This window comes from Styela clava, chromosome 14, assembly GCF_964204865.1.
Source record: "Styela clava chromosome 14, kaStyClav1.hap1.2, whole genome shotgun sequence".
Classification (NCBI taxonomy): Eukaryota; Metazoa; Chordata; class Ascidiacea; order Stolidobranchia; family Styelidae; genus Styela; species Styela clava.
In genome coordinates this window covers 9,297,599-9,317,943 of record NC_135263.1, presented here as the reverse complement: position 1 = coordinate 9,317,943, position 20,345 = coordinate 9,297,599, and the positions used below count along the sequence as shown (strand labels likewise).

The 20,345-nt window shown below is 35.8% G+C and overlaps 3 protein-coding genes across 4 annotated transcripts; 2 read left to right on the top strand and 1 right to left on the bottom strand.

Annotated features, from left to right (window-relative positions):
* Positions 1 to 401: 401 nt before the first annotated feature.
* Positions 402 to 3,482, bottom strand: LOC120341344 (b(0,+)-type amino acid transporter 1-like). Its single transcript, XM_039409832.2, has 5 exons — positions 2,775 to 3,482; positions 2,498 to 2,645; positions 1,980 to 2,167; positions 1,400 to 1,606; positions 402 to 961 (listed from the first exon to the last, which is right to left on the bottom strand). The coding sequence occupies exons 1-5, from the start codon at positions 3,480 to 3,482 to the stop codon at positions 698 to 700; spliced, it is 1,515 nt and encodes a 504-aa protein (XP_039265766.1). The 3' UTR covers positions 402 to 697.
* A 3,100-nt stretch (positions 3,483 to 6,582) lies between these two features.
* LOC120341600 (uncharacterized) lies at positions 6,583 to 9,153 on the top strand. The gene is made up of 5 exons (XM_039410138.2): positions 6,583 to 6,730; positions 7,064 to 7,150; positions 7,706 to 7,750; positions 8,268 to 8,375; positions 8,740 to 9,153. The coding sequence occupies exons 1-5, from the start codon at positions 6,700 to 6,702 to the stop codon at positions 8,784 to 8,786; spliced, it is 318 nt and encodes a 105-aa protein (XP_039266072.2). The 5' UTR covers positions 6,583 to 6,699; the 3' UTR covers positions 8,787 to 9,153.
* Positions 9,154 to 10,984: 1,831 nt separating this feature from the next.
* On the top strand, positions 10,985 to 14,248 carry LOC120341130 (uncharacterized). Of its 2 annotated transcripts, XM_039409574.2 has the most exons (5): positions 11,359 to 11,609; positions 11,925 to 12,011; positions 12,332 to 12,376; positions 12,894 to 12,998; positions 13,391 to 14,248. In XM_039409574.2, the coding sequence occupies exons 1-5, from the start codon at positions 11,579 to 11,581 to the stop codon at positions 13,435 to 13,437; spliced, it is 315 nt and encodes a 104-aa protein (XP_039265508.2). In that variant the 5' UTR covers positions 11,359 to 11,578; the 3' UTR covers positions 13,438 to 14,248. The 2 variants fall into 2 exon arrangements, with proteins under 2 accessions (XP_077976023.1, XP_039265508.2); XM_078119897.1 differs by lacking the exon at positions 11,925 to 12,011 and having other exon boundaries at positions 10,985 to 11,609.
* Positions 14,249 to 20,345: the final 6,097 nt, after the last annotated feature.

Sequence of the window (20,345 nt, the reverse complement as noted above, 5' to 3'; positions counted from 1 at the left end):
ATGAAGTATATTTGTTTTCTGCAATCATATAAAATTCGGTGCGTCACATTCTGTAGAAGGCTGCATATAAATTTATATACTGTATACAGATTCAATATAAAGTTTACCATTATCTTATGCAAGATAAAATATTAACACATCATATTTCATTTTGACGAGAAAAATCACCCCACTTTGTAAACAAGTCTTAGACAAAAATATGCGTTTAGTAACGAAGTAACAATTGTTTACATTTCGTGTACAGATCCATTTACAAAATGACGCATCACGTCTTTCGGGGTACAAATTGACTACCTCGCTTTCGCATGAATGTTTCATGCAATAACCAACAAAGATTAGTGTTTTTTACCTATTATGGTACTTTAACAAGTGGGATCAGAGTTAAGTTTATAAGCAGAAATCTCTCTAAAACTATATCGTGGATTTATTTCATCTGAAAGATATTCTTTAAGTTAACGTAAACGCAAACTGAACATAGCGCTAATATTTTGATTTATGATCTGAAGAATTCCAGACGACAAAATCACCATACACATTTATACAAAATCAGTGGAATCACAGAACAATTGAAAGTGAAATGAAATATAGTTCATAAGCATATAAGTAGCCAAGTTAGCACATACAAACTAAAAAGTATGTTTAATATCTGTTTATTAATGTCAATGTTTATGAAAATGTACATTGTGCGATGTACTAATTATTCACTCTTATCAGAAGCATTTATTGCCAACTTGTCTTCCCAATCCGTTGGTGAAACATCAAGAAATTTTTGCAAAAATATTGTGAAGTGATCCATTCCTGGCAGACGAAGCTTTTTGTAGACAAACAGGAAATAGAAAATCGGCGAACAAAGTATGAATATTCCACCATACAAGTAAGAAATATCCGGGTTTTCGATTAATGGAGCAATTGTCAGATAAACTGTAAATATAGCGACAATGACAGGTATAACAACAGGAACCTGTTAAATAAATTACAAGAATTGGACTCTTAATGATTTTATGTTTTGTTATTTTTCAAGAAGTTTGTACTTTGGACTTCTCAAATTTCCTTGTATAAGTATATGTAAAATCTTTTATTCATTCAAGGCAAATACATGAACAGTACAAAATTTGGTACTCCTGAAGTATGCGCACCAAGATGTCGCACGAACTGAACTCTAACCTAGTACACAATCTGAGTTCAGGTTGTGCGTCATCTTGGTGCGCATACTTCAGGAGGTCCCAAAATTTACTATAATTTAAAATTCAAACATTTAGTCCTTTCAACCAGAGTAGTATATAGCGTTGAAGTGTATTTAATCATGTAACTATTTATTTACACCATATTTGATATAGATATAAGTTTGAGTGATCACTTCAAAAAGTGAGATTTAAATCTAAAAAAATATTTATGTAACCTTGTAAGGCCTCGGCAAGTCAGGTCTTGTTTTTCGTAGAACAAGAACTCCGACTGCTCCCAAACCATAAAATATCCAAGTTGCAAAACTCATGGAGTTGAGAAGAGTGTCAAAATCACCAGGTATAAGCATTATTAAAACGAGTAAGTTATGAATAAGGAGAGATGGTCCCGGAGTAATATGCTCGACGTGAATCATAGAAAATATCTAAAAAAAAATAATGATAAGATATTCTGCCATTTATATTACAGAAAAACGTCTTCAAATTTTATAAAAAAAAAGAAGCAAAGTTTATGTTGATAGAATATAAATTTGCTGAATATCTGATATTAATAATCATATACATTTCTTGCCAAGAGTTTTCACGTGACTTGTAGCAGTTAAAACTTATGATATTCATCACTATTGTCACTCATATTTTGCGTTATCAGAGCAAAATCTTGTTATACTAATATATTTTAAATATCTTATAGAGATACTGCCAGTCGATAAGAATTATTCATTATAAAAGTGGATTCATAAAAATAGATATATAAATGAATGTTGTTGTCAAGTAAGGTATAAAAGCGTTTCAGATTACTTGAGGCAAGTGCTCTCTCCTAGCTGCAGCAAATGCAATTCTTCCACCAGCTAAACAAGATCCGTTCAGTGATCCAAATATAGAAAGGCACACAGCCAATGGCATTATCCAACCAAAAGATCCAAAAACTCGATACCCGAATGTAACAGCCACTGCTTTTGAAGACAGAATGTTTTCAGGAGTGAGAACTGAAAAATGTCAAATCTACTCAATATTTGGTCAGATGAGTGACTTCGGAAGTAAATTTTTGGGGACCATCACACACCTAATTATTTTTGGAACCATAGACTTTATTCCAATGGATTTATGCACGTGCTATTTCCGTGACGTTGGCTAATCAGGAAAATGTCAATGAGGACATACTAATTCAATTTTTAACGGCCACATTTTCATGCATTGTTGTAATTATTATCGCTTACTGTCGACGCTATATATAAATAAAATCATCACTCAAAATATTTAGGTCTTCACAAAAACAATTTATAGTTATCATTATTTAGCTTAGAATGAAAAATTACCCGAAAAATAAGCTATGTTAACGAGAACATAAAATGCAGTCACTCCAGTGATGGCTATCATAATACATCTTGGCAGAGTTTTTCCCACGTCTTTAACTTCTTCTGTCACTCTATTCAAATTTGCCCATCCATCATACGAAAAAAGTCCCTGTTAATGTACATTTACACTAACAACAAGTTTCGAGACAACTGTATGTAATTTTCTTAACAAGACAATGTAAGTTTTGCATGGTCGAACTTTTAAACTGATAGTAAAACCGCACAAAGAATTGTATACCTGGTAGAATGCTAATCCAATCTGCGTTGCAGTGAGACCGGCTAATGCTTTGGGGTCAAACGCATTCACAAAATTAGAATTTGCAACTGGGTCTCCATCCGCCAGGCGTGTAATTCCACCAATTATGATAGCCGCCAACCCGACAAATTTAGCAATGGTGAATACAACCTGAACTCTAGCAGCATTTCGAACACTGAAGTAATTCACGAACGTCACCACAAGAACTGCTGCAGCTCCCGCAAACTTGATAGCTGTGGTCGGTGGAGCACAATCTCCATTGTAAAAAGGTGTAGCAATATATGTTCCCAACGCAACGGCTTTAGCTGCATTCCCCGTCGGGTACATAACAAAAAGATACGCCGAAGAAAAGGCGAAAGCAACGGGTCCTCCATAAGCTGCATTAAAATATGCAAAGTCACCTCCAGATTCTACTACAGTTGTTCCGAGTTCAGCATAACACAATGCCGCCAGACCTGAGAATAAGCCACAGACAACCCAGAGTACTAAACTTATTCCAACACTACCATTGGTACCGGCCAGCACACCAACGGGAGACAAAAATATGCCAGAACCGACCATAATTCCAGCAAGAATAGAAACCCCGCGCCATAATCCAATCTTTTTCTTTAATTCGAATACTTCTTTGGGTTGTTTGTTTTTCGTACCAGAATAAGCTGCATTATTCACGGCTTCCGCTCGAATTTCCATGCCTTGGCAATACAAACGTAAGCTTGTAAAAAAAGGATATCAGAGTTTTCAGTACAAACACTATTGAGAACAAGAAACAAGTTGCGTGCCTTGATTACTTATCAAGAAAACTTTTTGTTGAGTAATCCATACTATATATAAACAAAGAATTCGGTACAATATAATATTTATATTTCTTTTTATATACCTATATAATCTTCTTTGCGGTTTGTCTAGTTTAATGCAAATTTGCATTGCTAATTATTTATTACAAATCAAATGCTAAATTTTTGACGCTCCGAACGTTCAAAAATTTGGTTGCTGAAAATCAACATATTAAATATTTCTGTCACCTCAGCGCAATACTGAGTTAACCGAATCTATGTGGTGACAAATAGTAGAAAAATGTTTTTACTCGCGGCTTCTCATTGTCGCCCGCAAATATGGATATACAACGGGAATATTTGATCTAGTTAGCTTTATGTATGTCGTAGGGGCTGATCTCATTTCAAATTAAACAAGCTTTATTGGAAGCATTTGTCAAATTGTTTGTCCCGTATTTGCATTAGACAATAACAATAGTCAAGCGTGTTTACCAACGCTAGGCTTTGAAGTGAAATAGTTTTGAATTCACAAAATTTAAAAGAAAAGTTTTTCTATCTTTCTTCGTATCTTTTTCACAAATGTGGGCAGTTCATAGGAGACTTTTTTACATGACTATTCCCGTTTTAGTAGTATTATCGATCACTCTTTTATATAAAATTACGATGAGTATTTCAAAAGTATTGGTGTGTAATAAGATAATTGATTGTAAACAAAATTTACTTTCAAATTGGTTGATATGACAAAACGTAAAGATCGATTTGTCATCAGAAACTACAATAATAATTCATAATTAAGTAGATATTATAAAGAACATACTTAGCTCACAAAGTCGTGTTTTTGCGGTCGCCCACCAGGTCACAAATTATTGCAAAAAACATACTTGTGATTTGTGTGATATAATTTGTGTGATCAATTCCATTCTAACAATAAGTGAACTACTATAGTAGTTCAGGTCTGTCGATTTGCAGGTTCTTCTACTAACGTAACAATACAATTGAACTTGTCAGTCAACTTCTACGGGTTACCATCTATTTTAGACGACTCCTGTTTCGGGAAGTTATTTTCTTTGGGGGTTTATATTTGTCTCTTTAAACTTTTACAATCAGTTTACAAATTACTTCTCTGTAACGCCATTATTATAGCTCAAATAAATTTAGACTAAAACATTTCAATGTTACGTGTAAAACAGTTACCTTGGAACTACGATTAAGATGTGATTGTGCAAAATTAATTTTTTTCAGAGAATTCGTCGTTAGAATAATTTTGCCCAAATGGATTGGCAGAAAACACAATTCTCTCAAAGTGAAATACCCTTACAAACTCCCCACCCTTTAAAACCTCATGTTTTCTCACATGATTTTCATTAAATCGAGTACCAGAAATATACTCAGTTCAGATACAAGTGATGCTTGTGTAAAGATCTAAACAACGAAATACAAATCTAGGTTTGCATGACTTGTAGATAAAATGCTCTGGACTTGGAGGTATCGTACAATACTGTCGTACTGTCATAGAATATCAACACGGCGAAAGGCGTGTTACGCCATATAATTCAGTCGCCATGTCGACTTTCCTCCCCCCAGATAAATGAGAAAATCAATCCTATGCTTATTTGTTATCAACTATACATCGACATCAGCACGGCTCATTTTCAAGTTACTGCCGCAAAAAAACTAGAGAATTTTTTCCAAACAAAATGAAGGGTGTGGTATAACTTTATTCACTGGATTTTTTTTGCTATTCCGAGGACTCGCTCAAAATTATCTTATAGTGTCGTGTCAAGTCTCTTTCTCGATTAGTCGACGCTTTATGTTTAGATGATTCGTTCGATTTTTAAATGCTGAGCTTTGCCCGAAATTATCATGATCCATTCAGGACAATCTCGATCTTGCGCCGAGTCATATCCTATCTCTATTTCTGTAAAATAAAACAACAACAACCGTTCAGTACGATGGGGTTCGACGGGTGCTTGCAGAATAGCGCATGGGTTCGGCAGGCTCACAAATGTTAAGAACCACTGGTGTAGCAGTAGCAGAACTAAGTATATAGCACAACCTTTATCCGGTGATATCCCTTTATAAACTGGAATGAAATGCTTAAATCATGAATTTCAGTCTCCATTGGGTAAACGTTTAGCGATGTATGCTCCGTTTGCATACGGAGTATATGACGAATACATAGGCGGAAATGGCAGAAGCCGTGTGCTTCTTACGTTGCTTAGAAAAGTCACTTCTAGACTCTACAGCAGTGCTCGTCAACCAGGTGTATAGTACACCCCAGGGTGTACCAAAAAGTTCAAAAATGGTACCACATCGATAGGGGGTGTACCAGGGGTGTACCGTGCCGAATTTTGTAGGTACACAAGAACACATGATATGCTCAAATTGGCAACGGTATGTAATATCTATCTAACCTATACCTATTCATGCATAACGTATGCCTGGCATTTTCTGATGGCTTCTTATAAAGATTTTAAAGTCATAATACCCTTTCGTAGCAGTTCGATACTTTGTTAGCGGTACCCACTGGACAAAGTAGTGTAATACTCTAATAGGCTGAGAATGTGGCCAGGCTGTTTACTGCGTCCCGCTCTTATGAGTTTATAAGCAGATTTTTTTAAATTTTTAGTATTTTATTCGGGCTTGAAGTATGTTTCGTGATTTTGGTGTGATTGTTTCGGTCATCTACATCGAAATTTTGGTTCTTTATATCATGCATGTATCAAGTCTTGCGCACGGGGGTTCAGCCCAAGGAGGTCACAAAGAGTTTCCTATTTCAACAATTTCTACCTGGGCCCAGTGTATGTATTAAAAATAGCACACACAAATGGTTTTAAGGTTTCAAAGTCTGTTGTGTAATAGTGTAAACTGTAAATAGTCGTTGTGTTGTCTTACCCATTGTGTACTAATTTTGAGGAAGCGTTTAGTTAAGTGTTTAGTTCCGCAAGGGAAGCGAAAAAAACATCGTGAAAAGCTTACCCAACCCATGTTTTTTTCAGAACTGGAACGGGGGAAGTCCAGGGTTCAATCTCAAGAATGTACCGTATTTTATCCGAAGTACCAGTGGTGGCCATCATAATCATTAGCTGCAGTCGGTTGTATTGTGTGTAGGGATCAGCACAGCAGAATTAACAATGGCAGGATCGAGTACACCCGCAAATAATGGTATGTATGTAAGAAATATCTTTTATAACGTCAATTGCACTACAAATTTAGAATTCATTTTTATCTATATGGAATCGTAGATATGACGCCGTGTGGCTTTTAATTTTCCAACTTCTTGTGCTATTCAACATCTAAAACTTGCTTCACAGTAAAATGGTAAATACCTGTGTCGTCGTTTTTTAAAAGAAAACTTATAAATAGATCCAACAGATAGAATATTGTATCAGAAGCATATTTCTACTGCCACTTTTAACGGTCCTAACGTTAATGAACCTGAGAACTGGAATTCACCAGTGCATAGACTTATATTTTGTTTATTAATTTACGTCGTAGTATTCAACTTTGGGAATTTAAAAACAAAACACTTGATTGCTGGCAGTAGGAACCATATTACACATGAAAACACTGAGCAAGGATCAGGTATCGTATATATTAGAAACGGTTATTGATGAATTGAAATTTTATCATATACTATTCATAAGCAATAATAATAAAATTTTTGCTACTTGAATCATTTTCCGTAGTACTCTCCGCAAGAATGTTTTATATATATATTACTTTTCTTCAGACATATGTATCGTTTGATTGACTGCTAAATATGCATACGGAGTCGTTTTTTAAACACATCTCTTAGGACACTACACATAATAAAATCTTTTATATGGTTTTCTCACATTAAGAAAAATCTGACGTGAAATATGATTTTTGTAATTATCAAATTATCAGTATTTTTGTTTTTTTTATTTTATTTGTCTTGATCCCAATATTTTATCTCAATTAACCTTAGTTTGATTTATTCCGTTCGAAGACCAAAGTGAAACCACTGATTGTACTATGTTTCATTTCATCGATTTATTGCGATGGAACTGATGTATATTATATTTTGGCAATATAAACTATATGCTATTCTTGCTTGTCATTGATTGAATTAAACTTTAATAGACAACCTTCATTTATCTTTAAATTTTAATTCAGCTCTTTCGAAAGTGGATCTCCCTGAGGTAAAACCTTCAAAGTCGAGTAAGTGAAAAAAGTTATTGTCGCAAAAGCTATTATCGGTACTCAATCAGTTCGTTTAATTTTCATGACTAGAGCACGTTTAGCGTCACATAATTAAATTGAACAATAGAAAAAAATCCGACACTTTAGTGCATTGAAGACCAGTTACGAAGACAGAATCCATGAATTAGCAAAACGCTTTGACTGGAATTAGCAGACGATAACTCAAAAACCGACCTTTGGTGAAGATTTTAACTGTGTTGTACGTGCTTATAGTGTGAACTCAATTGTGTTCCTGTGGCCTGTGTAAACTATTTTTGAGTTCAATATTGCTTTAACTTTGTGTAGGTTAACTTTTAACATTGTGAAATAACAATTTTATAAACCTATTCGGTTCCGAATTAATTCATAGACTTTTGAAATCATTGTTTATTTCTTTCATCTGAGAAGACAAAATAAGTATTTTTGGTTTCTATCAGATTTTGTACAATGGTATTATATTTTTCTGTATTTTTATTAACACGGCTTCCACCTGCAGGAAACATCTTTATTGTGCGGAATGATGCGGTATCTGATAAAACAGAAATGGAGTGTGAAAACATAGTTGAAATTAAATACAATTCTTCCAAAAAAACTGGAAATGAAGGTGAACTAAATTCGTGACTATGAATATAAATCACCACGTGCAGATATCAAAATTCTTATAAAACTGATAATTGAATCATTTTTTAAAAATAATGATATTTTCTTTCGTAATAAATCCAAAACCAACTTTGAAGAGAATGAACGTTTCGACTCTAATAGTTCTCATCTTCTACATAAATATACAACTCACGAAGAAAAATCCTTTGTTACATCCTACCGAGTTGTTGATGGTAACTCATTAATTATCGAGTACAAATAATTGTTTTAAACGTTAGACACATTTATAAAATATTTTCCTATTAATCTTAAGATAGCAAATATTGCAACAAACCTTTAACCTCGAAACTTGTAATAACAACTTTCAGGTAAACCACGAGGTCAACATGGTTGGGAAAACTTTCTCCAAGAGTAGACGAGTATATGTGGAGTCCTGTGTACATAATAAGATAAACTTTTCCGTCATAAACTTTACATACAAAACTTACGCTATTTCCTGATTTATTGGACACAGAGTGGCCCTATATTTCGTTCTCTTATTATGTTGTTCTTGAAATTTTTCTTCCTATTCTAATGAAAAAAATCGCTTTTCTCTTCAAGTATTTTTTATTGTCGTATTGCGACAATTTATTTTTATGACATTTATTCATAAGCTAATATCAACAACATTATGTATAATTTGAAGTATCTATAGAAGTTTGGTATGTTTTGAAACATTTCATATTGAAGTTTCAGTAATAATTTCATATTTCACTCATTTGTATTCAATCTAATATTCTGTGTTTGTGTGATTTAATTTTAGTATCGAATTTAACAAGGGAGCAGACTATGAGGAATTGTCGATTTCAACAATCCATTCAAAAATAAGAGGTGCGATTGAGCTTGAAATATACGCTATAGCTGTTCTCCTCATCACGCAATATACAGACTGCCCGACTGGTAACAGTTTCGTGTTTCAGTAAACATTTACCTAGTGGTGAAGTCACAAGATACGCTCGAATAAAAAAATGAATGAGAAAAATCAACGATTGATGTAGCTCAACCATGCAAAGTATATGTGCAGTCAGTTGGGGAATTCAATTTTTTTGTCAGCCGGTTTCTTCACAAGAGTCATATTTTTCAGCCGGTTCAGTTACAAACAGAACTTTGACAGTAACTATTAATGCTAACCGGTTCGCTGATTTTGTAAAATTCCGTGAGACGGTTCTATAGAACCGGTGCGAACCAGCTGAATCCCACCACTGTGTGCAGTCCCATGCACGAGAGGGGTAATCAGCGACAACATCCAACCAGGCAAATCGTGAACTATTAAGGTATTCTTTGCTGACTTTAACAACGCAATGTTTTTGAGAAACGAAAACGGGAAAAGCTCTCAGTAAAACTTGTAAATAGATGGCTGAAGCGACACAAACAGTTGACTTTATTGTTAGGTGTAACTGATCTATGCAGTGTAATCAGAAGTGGGATAGGATTGTAACTTGCAATGACAGTAAAACATAGCAACCCTCACCATAAATAAGGGTTACTTAAAATTTGTAATCCGTCTTCATTTTGAATTTATATTCAAAGCTGGTGAGTTTGTCTGAAACACGGGTATTCGCAAACAGGACTATAGGTGCGTTTATGAGGCGAATGCATATTCGCGAAAATGTCATGGGTACAAAAGTCTGTGAATGCAGATGTGCATGGGTGCATTTGTACGTATGTGCACATGTCCATTAGTAGAATTGTACATGGATGCAAATGTATGTAGGTACCAATGTCCATTAGGGGAAATGTACATGGGTGAAAATGTATGTAGGTGCAAATGTACATGGGTGCAAATATCCGTGGGTGCAAACGTTCATGGGTGCAATTTACCAGGGTGCAAATGTCGATGAGTGCAAAAGATGAAAGTGCAAATGTCGTGGGTGCAGTTTACGGGTACAAATGTACGTGGGTGGAAATATGCTGTCACCTCCGCGGAATTAGGTAAATTGAGTAATGTGGGCGAGCTACATCTACAGCAGGGGTCGGCAACTTACGGCCCGCGGGCCGGATTCGGCCCGCGGAGCAATATAATCCGGCCCGCGACGCTTCACTTCATTATAGTAACAAATTATAGCTGTTTTGACGATTATATTCTTTACGCAAAAGAATTTACGTTAGACTGAATTGTATTATAACGTAACAAGTATATAATTCACAATTACTCGTTTAATGAGTCTATAATTTAGTTAGACAAATGGCAACAAAACGCAGAAAAGTTGATGCTAAGTGCAAAGGGTTTAATGGCGCAAAAAATATTCAAATGGTCAGTCTTCGCGCGCTGTTTAAAATTTAACTTCTGATCTGTGTGATAAAATGTGATTCGTCGGTCATCCATTAGATTTTTTAACTTTCTAAAAATATGTGCGGCCCGCCAATTTGCAACCTTTAATTTTGGCCCGCGAGCGACAAAAGGTTGCCGACCCCTGATCTACAGTAATGTTGATGATCAATTTGCCAGGATCTGCGTGAAATTCTGAGGACAATTAATATTCAAATGCGACCAGAAGTATCACAAGTTAGTGCCACAAGCTGTCACATAATTATTTATATTAATTTATAGTTAAACTGCTTGCATGCCTGTGTGACTGTTTTTACTGCTGGAAAACCAGGTAGGACTTGTATACTTCCATGGCTTCTTCAGTCTTAGAGAATTTTTGCTGTAACGAAGTTAGATACACTCTGAAATTGGAATATTATTTAGTAGTAGATGAATTAGACAGGGGTCTAACATTTGGAACATAATTTTACATTGTGTACAGAGTGAGTCTGTGTGATTCAGTTTTGGTAAGTTCAACCCAAGTATCGAGTGAGTCACAAGTTTCATACTAATCATCTGAGGCCTAGTGTATGTATTAAAAATAGCACACACAAATGGGTTTAAGGTTTCCAAGTCTGTTGTGTAATAGTGTAAATAGTCGTTGTGTTGTCTTACCCATTGTGTACTCATTTTGAGGAAGTGTTTAGTTATGTGCGGCACACGCAAGGGAAACGGAAAACTGAGCAAAAACATTGTGAAGATCATAGACGACCCGTGTTTTAAGAACTAAAACGGGGGAAGTCCGGGGTCAAATATCGTGATATGTACTGTATTTTATCAGAAGTAGCGGTGGCTGCCATCATAAGCATTAGCCCCAATCGGCTGTATTGAGTGTAAGGATCGGCAAAGCAGAATTAACAATGGCAGAATCGAATACACCCGGAAATAATGGTAAATATGTAGGGTATTCTATAACGTCAATTGCACAACAAATTTTAAATTATAATGTGGTATCGTAGGTATGAAGACATTATAAGTTTTAATTTTTCTACTTCTTGTGCTGTTCAGGGCCTAAAACTTGTCTCACAGTAAAATGGTAAAAAAATTGTAGTCCTATTTTTAAAAGAAAACTTATAAATCGATCCAACTGGTGGAATATTGTGTCATAAATATATTTCTACTGTCACTTCTAAAACGTTACAAAACCTGTAACCTGGAATTTACCAGTACATACACCAATCGTTTATTTAATAATTTACGTCATAGTATTCAACCTCGGGGATCTGAAAACAAAAGAATTGATTGCTGGCAGTGGGAACCATATTACGCTCAAAAACACTGAGCAAAAACCAGGTGTTGCATATATATAGTAGAAAAGTTATTGCTGAATTAAAATTTTATCATTCTCTTCAAATGCAATAATGATAAAATCTTTGGCATTATACAAATACTTTAACTCAACTAACCTTGAACTGATTCATTTCGTTTGAATACCAGAGTAAAACCACCGACTGTACTATGGTTCATTTTGAGAATAATTTTATCAATTCAATGCGTTGCAACTGATGTATATACATATTTTGAAATTATAAACTATATGCTTTTCTTGATTGTCATTGATTTAATTAAACTTTGAAAAGGAACCCGTAATTTAGCTTTCAATTTCAATTTAGCTCTTCCGAAAGTGGATCTCTCACAAGTAAAACCTTCAAAGTCAAGTAAGTGAAAAAGTTTGTCTTCGCAAAAGCCATTTCGGTACTTACTCAATTCTCTAGCGCTCATTTACCGTCTCATAATTTGATTCGAAAATTAAAATAATTTTACACCTGTATGAATTGAAGACCAGTTATGCAGTATTACGAAGACAGAATCCATGATTTAGCAAAATGCTTTGACTGGAATTCGCAAACTATACCGCAAAAAACATGATTCTCCGCGTGGCCGACCTTATCCTGAAGATTCTAATTGTGTTCATTGTGCTTAGTGTGAACTCAACTGTGTTCCTTATGATTAGTGTGAACTGTTTTTAGCCCTATTATTGCTTTAGCGCTACGTAGTTCAAATCTTGACATTATGAAATAACAATTTTGTAAACCTATTCGATTCCGAATTATATCATAGATTTCTAAAATCATTGGGTTGTCCCTTCAACTGGGCAAACCAAATGAGAATACATACATAAGATGTTGTACAACGGTACTGTTTTTTTCATAACAAGGCTTTTTCTGTCTGCAGGCCACACCTTCAATACTAATAATGTAGAAGCTGATAAAATAATACTGGGAGCTGGAAACACAGTTGAAGTTGAGTTCAAATCTTCAGAAACATTTGGAAATGAAGGTAAACTTAAACACAAGACAACAAATATAAATCACGACATCAAGTTGCAGTTAATAATTAGACAATTTTCGGAAGATAATGATATTCTCTGTTGTAGTATATCCAACACCAATTTCCAAGGAAATGAACATGTTTCCACTCTAAAAGTTTCCGTCTTCTACTTACATATACAATTCACAAACAAAAATCCTTTTGTTACATCCAACCGAATTGTTGATAGTAGCTTATTAGTTATCAAGTACAAATTATTGTTTCGAAAGGTGAACACACATATAATTTTATTCCCCTATAAATCTCGAGATATTTTATATGCCCTCTAAGTGCAAATATTGCAACAAACCTTTAATAACCTCAAAACTTGTAATAACAACGTTGTTGACCTATAATTCCAGGTCAACAACGAAGGCAACGAGACTGGGAGAACGATCTCCAAGAATAGAAGATGGTCGAGCATGTGTGGAGTCCTGTGTACATAATCGGATAAACTATTCCATCGCAAACTTCTTACTGATTTATTGAACACGGAGTAAACCTGCGGATCGTTTTTTTTTAATATGTTGTTGTTGTTCTTGGAATTTTCCCCCAATCGCCTTTCTTTTTGATTACTGGGCCAATTGCTTTGAAATTTTCAGTGGTGAAAGATTGTATTTTCTCGCTTTATTCATTTCCAATATTTCTGTGAGCTCTATGGGATTTGTTTTGTGTGTTATGACGTGACTCGGGTCACCTGGTATTTCAATTCACGTTGAAATCGAATCACGAAGAATAGATCATCGTCACAGGACCTGGGAAAAATACTGTGACGGTCCCTGTACCGTTACCCTGATTCAGGTACTGGTGATTTACCGCATATGTTTTTCGGGGAATTGATGATAAAATATTTCGTTTTGCCCTCCGTGTCCACATATTGGAGCATAGCTCTCTTGTTGTTACTAAATGATAAATAAAAGTTCTCATGCTATTGTGATTTATATATTCTTAAGACTAAAGACCAAATTTTTATTATTGATAAGCTGAATTTCAGTGAAAATGCCAATCGTTAATTAAATTAATTTGTACATTTTTTACAGTGCAAAAGATAAATAATTACTTCTTTTGGATACGAATTACGACAATTTTTTTCATGAAATTTATTCAAAAATTAATATCGACAACAGTATGCATAATTTGAAGTATATATATATACAAGTTGGGTATGTTTTGAAACATTTAGTATTAAAGTTTTTGTAATACATGTTTCATTTCACTTATTTTTATTTGATTTCCCAGGTAGTGATTTAGTTTTGGTATCAAATTTAATTAACCAGGGAGCGGACCACAGGAAGTTTTCGATTTCAACAATCAATTCAAAAATTACACGCGCGAGTGGGCTTGAAATATACGCTATAGCTGTTCTCCCCATCACGTACTACAATTTAAGGAAGTGTTTTGTACAGAATGGTAACAGTTTTATGTTTCAGTAAACATTTACCCAGTGGTAAGGTCACAAGATATGCTCGAATAAAACATAGAATAGGAAACATCAACGATTGATGTAGCCTGATCATGCAAAGTACATCGGCGGCAACACCCCAACCAGGCAAATCTTGAATAACTATTGAGGTATTCTTTGTTGGCCTTGACAACGCGATGTTTCGATAAATTAAAACGGGAAAAGCCCCCGGTAAAACTTGAAGAAAGTTGGCTGAGGCGACGCAAACAGCCCCAGTTGGCTTCATTGCTAGGTGTTAAATGTAATCGACCATGGCTATAAATCTAATACAGGCAGGAATAAAGGTATGCATCTGCGGTCCAACACATGTGAAAACACACTTCATTACAAATTAATTCGATGTTGCCATTAACAGTCCAAAGTCACTGACCAGAGTTGAGTTAGACGTCATTACTAGACTGATGTGGCGCGGTTTAATGTTTCTGAGTTCGACATTTAGTTCTCGAGCTAGATGGCATTGACACCCCGAGTTAAGTCTTAAAACCAATAATCTGAAGCCACACTGAATTCCAGAGTGTTAGAATCAGACGGTGTTAATTGTCTGATCAGTGTTTCAAGTTCAATAAATACTATAGTTTGATTTTAGCTGAGATCGAATTAAATGCTTTAGTGAGGAACCGCATTTATATTGTGACAGTCACTTCGACGCGCCTTGCAAGACAATTTATCTGTAAAACAAAAATAATATTGTTAGTAATATTTTACAATATAATTGGTTGGTGACCGTACATTTGAACCCATGTACATTTGAACCCATGTGTATATCCGCGGGTTTAATCTATATGCGGGTGCTAAAACCCATGGGTTAAGTTAGTATGGGTTCAAATATCCGTAAAACACAAAAAATTTCCATAGGTGCAATAGTATGCAGGTGCAATTGTCATGAGTTCAAATGTACGTGGGTTCAAATGTAATGGAACCTAATTGGTTTCCTACTTACAAACAACTTTCACATCTCGAATTCAAACTACGGAGACTACAATGCGTCAAAATGAACTCCATTATCAAATTACCTTTTTAAATACTCGATGCGTCGCTACAGTCTCCTGTAGAAGTGTACAGAGTGGTGAAGAGTCCGCACTCGGCATAATCACCAGTTCAGGTTTATTGCTCATATTTCACCGATCATTTGTCATCCACTTTTGATTCATCACCCACAGTTTATCCAGTTATCTAAGCCGAAGCATTAAAAAAAGGAGTTTAATTTGTAAATACAAACAAAAGTTCTTACCAGACGGCCTGGAGCTTCATCAACATTTCAACGAATTTTAGATAAGTCAACGATTTCATTATCCTTCATTAAGTTCATATGTTCATAACTATTTGTTGCTCTTAGCTTGTTCGTGGGAAAACTTTATGTCAAAAAATTTTGGAATAATATACGATGCATCCCCTTTTTCTTGGAAATCGCAAGCCAGACCAACGCAGTCTAAACGTGTCTCACACTAAATTCTGTTACGTAAAAAATATAATCTACTAGATTATAAAATTAATTCATCGTAATAGCGCGGCCGTTTCGTCGCTATTTATTCAGTGAAGCCGGCCCGCGGGTCGTAGGTTGCCGAACCCTTGGGCTACGCGAACTACCTTACGCGGGAAGGAATCCAGATATCCTCTCGCGTGTGATTATCACTCACGGGATTCAAACCTGCAAACACACGCAGAGTACAGGATCAAGTGCACGATGCGCCAGCCACCGCACAAAAGCAGGTTTTGCGCAATCGCCCCTCTAAGGCCCCTTCGGCCTTTTCGCCCCCTTCTGTATCGTTTTCGCCCACCAGGGGGCGATATCGCCCACTTTGGAAATCACTGGTGAGAATATAACTTTGCATATTAATTTATGTATTTTGCAATATTACTTTGCTAATAAATATTCAAGACTTTTCAAATTTGTACCGTGGAGTGAAACCTATAATACGACCTATATCATAATCAGAACAACAGCCGGTTCAACAGCCTTCACCGGTTACCATTCTTAGCTAAGTAGTGTTAATTGCATGGACCTGATGGAAAGCTATCATCAACCCGCCTGAACTTTCTCATACAAACGCGGTGAATTTAGCAGCAGTGCTACAGGGCATTATCAGAATCCGTGGAATTCAACTGAGTTAAGGCAGAATGATCAGTAGGAGTGGGGTTGATAACGTGATATACGAACGATGTGAATTCAGCTGTTCTACAGAGTAAAAACATCAGTACTCGTTAAATTCGAACTGAGTTCAGGGGGAGTGATTAGTGGAAGTGGGGTTGGTAACAAGATATGCAAATACAGTCAAAGATAAACATATACCGCCAAATCATATACATGTAGCGCCAATGCCACATTCATATATATACAGCCATTGTCATATGCATATACAGCCAACTCAATATGAGGGTTAAATATATATGTAGGATAGTTCGCTATATATATATATATGCATATTTAGTTGACCCTATATGTATATGATTTTGCTATATATGCATATAACATTTGATGTATATGCATATGAGTTGACTGTATATGCATATAAGGTGAATATGATATTGGCTATATGTGCACATTTGGTTGGCTCTATATGACCTTGACTGTATATGTTTACGACTTTGACTTTATATGAGTTGGTTGTATGTGCAAAAGAATTGGCTGTATGTACATAATAGACGGCTGTATGTGCATATGACATTGGCTCTATATGCATATGGCACTGACTCTACTGGAAAAACATTTGAATATATTCATGTGTAACACCAATTGATAACATATTTCAACATTGCTAGTGAAAGTATCTACAACCGCGTCAACTACGCAGATCGAAACTTGAACAGCGTAAAAGAAAAGCTAAGACAGACTGTGGATCTTGTTTCTAAATTTTTGATTGTTGCTCCTCTGGTTGTTCTGATTTTACAAAAGTACGCTTTATCTCAGGTAGTACGTTCTCTGGTAATGAATCGAGGGGGTTCACGCGCAGGGGCGCGCCAAAGTCTTCTGCTGCCTGGGACGAGTTTCTAAAAGGCTGCCTCTTATACCTAACTTCATGAATAATTCGGGGGTTAAACAGCTTATAGATGTCGTTATACATGAGAATAAATAAAATAAAGATCAAGTAAGATAGGAACGTTTGATTTATTAAATAAATCTTCAAGCTAAGCAACAAACCTAACAAAACAGCAAGCCACTTATTAATTTCTATGTCCAATCGCTACTTTGCTGTCAACAAATGTCTGAACGACAGCCTCTTTCACCTCACTTGTCAGGAATTTTTTTTCGATGCTTATCAAAGACAAACTCGACATGCGCTGATTTGACATTGAAGACCTCAAATATGTTTTTATCTGTTTCAACTTTGAGAAAGATCGTTCGCAACTAGCAATTGAGTAGCCAATTGTGAGTAACAAACGATATCCAATGCACAAATTCAGAAAAACATCCCAACCAAGCTCAACCAATGAAGCAAGAAAATCTTCAGCATTTTTTGGAAAATTTCTGTTTCCACTTCGGGAAAGCGTAATGCAATCAACGATTTCTTCGTAGAGGGAGAATGCGTTTACGTCGGTCTCAAAATGGTTAGAAAAAAATCTCGCACTGTCGTTTCAAGGTTTTCAAATGTTCCATATTTTCAACATCAATTGAATTCAACTTTAATAAGAAGGAAAACTTGTCAGCGAGTCTACTAACGCGACCTGAGCGTTCTGAAAGTTCGGTCTCCAGTCTGTTTGCGATTTCATTCCTAATTATTTTCATTTCCTCAATTGCTGATAAGCCACAGTCTTTCACACTCTCTCCAGGCACTCTCTCCAGACATTTTTACGCCCGACTCTTGTCAAGGGTACATCCCACTCCTCGCAGTATTCGGATGCCGGTCTGACTGCATTCTTAATAATGTCCTCAGATTTCAGATCAATAATTCTATTGAGCCCATCAAAATCATCACTCGCCTGAATTAAATCAATCTATGGATGTTGTAAGCGTTTTGTCACTCTCTGAACGGATGACAAAATGGGGTACTAAAATTTCAAGAGAGAAACGAATGGAAATTGCTGCAACGAATGGCGAAGTGAACAAGCATCAGATTTGGTCTCACTTGAAAATTTGCCATCTTCAAAATACTCGAGACATTATATCATTTATGCTTCTTGACAGTTTTCTTAACCTTTGACTTCAGTACTTCCCAACGTGTTGTTAAAGATGAAACGAAAACAAAAATTTTGTCCATAATACCAAAAAATGTAACCACTGTTGGATGAACTTCAGCTGCATGAACACATGCCAAATTTAAGCTGTGGTTTACGCAATTGACAAACTGGACCTGTGGATTGATATCCAAAATTCGTTTTTGTATTCCAGTTCGTACACCACTCATAACATCTCCGCGTTATCGTATGCTTGTGCTCGACAATCATTTATGTCAATTCCATCATCATTCAATTTCTCAATCACCGTTACTACTAAGCTTACGGCGTTTTTCTCAGAAACTTGAAAAAAACCAAAAGAAACCTCTTTAATTTTGACATCCTTATTCTCACTGATGTGGACGTATCTCAAGATCTCGGTAATTTGATCCTCTCGTGATATATCTGTAGTAGAATCTAACATCAGAGTGTAATATTTAGCTTTCTTTACTTCAGAAATAATATTCTTCTTAATTATACCGGCAATAAGATTGATTATTCGCAAAAACGTGATTCACATTTTGAAAATAAAAAACAGACAAAGAAAAAGGCTGCCTTGCATTGCGAATATATCAGCCATTTTCTCTACATACACTCTGCATTACTTGACAAAGTTTCTGCTTAGAAAGAGATCTTTCTTCTCTTTTAGCAAAAGAATCTTCTTGGTGTTGTAATTTCTCTGGTCCTTTGCTGAACTAAGAATTTTACTAAATGTGTAGATATCGGCTTCCTTAAACGCCCAAGGTCGTGGTCACCTATAATTCGATGAAATTTCCATCGTTATTGTTACCTTCAGTGTCGTTGTTCAAAGTGACAGCATTTGCCTCAGCATTAGCACTCATCTCGGCAAAATCACCAGCGTTATCTGGAATCGAATTGTGCGATTGATTGTCACGAACAATGTCAAGTGTTAACTGGACTACTGACCTCACCTTGGACGACAGTCACAAATTCATGATTTTCAGCACCCAATTGATTTTTCGCGACGTATTGCTTTTTCAACCACACATCTAAAGAGCCTCTCAGGACAGTATCATCTGCTTCCGTGCGTCTTTTCTTGCGATGATATTGATCCCCGCTTGGTTGTATTCGCTTCGTCCGTGGGATCAAATTTGGAGATATCAAATTACATAAGAAGAAAACCGAAGAATAAGTAAAACCAATCGTCGTGTTCGGCAGTAATCGTCGTACTGGAATCAAACATAAACTTTGCAGCCTCGCATGTGCGAAACTGTCGTCATGGCAAAAAATCAGATGGAGAATTTTTCTGGGGTCAAGGGTCGGGGAAACATCCATTGTTGACTCGCCATCACTACAATGACTTACACAAAACTATAACCTAATGTCAGCCTAAACTCTAACTCAATGATTTTAAATAAATAAAAACACATTGCGAACTGCTGCCCAGGCCGAATGCCCCCTTCGACACATAATCTATCACCATATTTCGTTGTTCGTTCAAAACAAGGGCCTAAACGAAACGGGTGGCGCGGGGCGAAGTCTAGGTAGAGATAAGGATAATACCGAAAATTTGGGTTTTTCGATAGAAAACAAATTTGTATTTACACTTTACTAACTTTTACCTAAATAAATCCAGCCCTGCCTGATACTTTATGGCGAATCACAATAAAAAAAAACTCCAGAGGCACACTAAAGTGCGTAGGCCGTTGAATGCTTTGTGTTATCAAGTAATTCACTTGCTT

Bases quoted from the DNA above. Each gene is read 5' to 3' on its own strand.
- LOC120341344 (XM_039409832.2), bottom strand. From the start codon at position 3,482: ATGGAAATTCGAGCGGAAGCCGTGAATAATGCAGCTTATTCTGGTACG. The intron at 2,646-2,774 runs GTATACAATTCT...GTACATTAACAG, and splicing joins TTGGATTAGCATTCTACCAG to GGACTTTTTTCGTATGATGG. The intron at 2,168-2,497 runs GTAATTTTTCAT...GACATTTTTCAG, and splicing joins TAACATAGCTTATTTTTCGG to TTCTCACTCCTGAAAACATT.
- LOC120341600 (XM_039410138.2), top strand. From the start codon at position 6,700: ATGGCAGGATCGAGTACACCCGCAAATAATG. The intron at 7,151-7,705 runs GTATCGTATATA...ATTTTAATTCAG, and splicing joins AAACACTGAGCAAGGATCAG to CTCTTTCGAAAGTGGATCTC. The intron at 8,376-8,739 runs GTGAACTAAATT...AACAACTTTCAG, and splicing joins CAAAAAAACTGGAAATGAAG to GTAAACCACGAGGTCAACAT.
- LOC120341130 (XM_039409574.2), top strand. From the start codon at position 11,579: ATGGCAGAATCGAATACACCCGGAAATAATG. The intron at 11,610-11,924 runs GTAAATATGTAG...TTTACGTCATAG, and splicing joins GAATACACCCGGAAATAATG to TATTCAACCTCGGGGATCTG. The intron at 12,012-12,331 runs GTGTTGCATATA...ATTTCAATTTAG, and splicing joins AAACACTGAGCAAAAACCAG to CTCTTCCGAAAGTGGATCTC.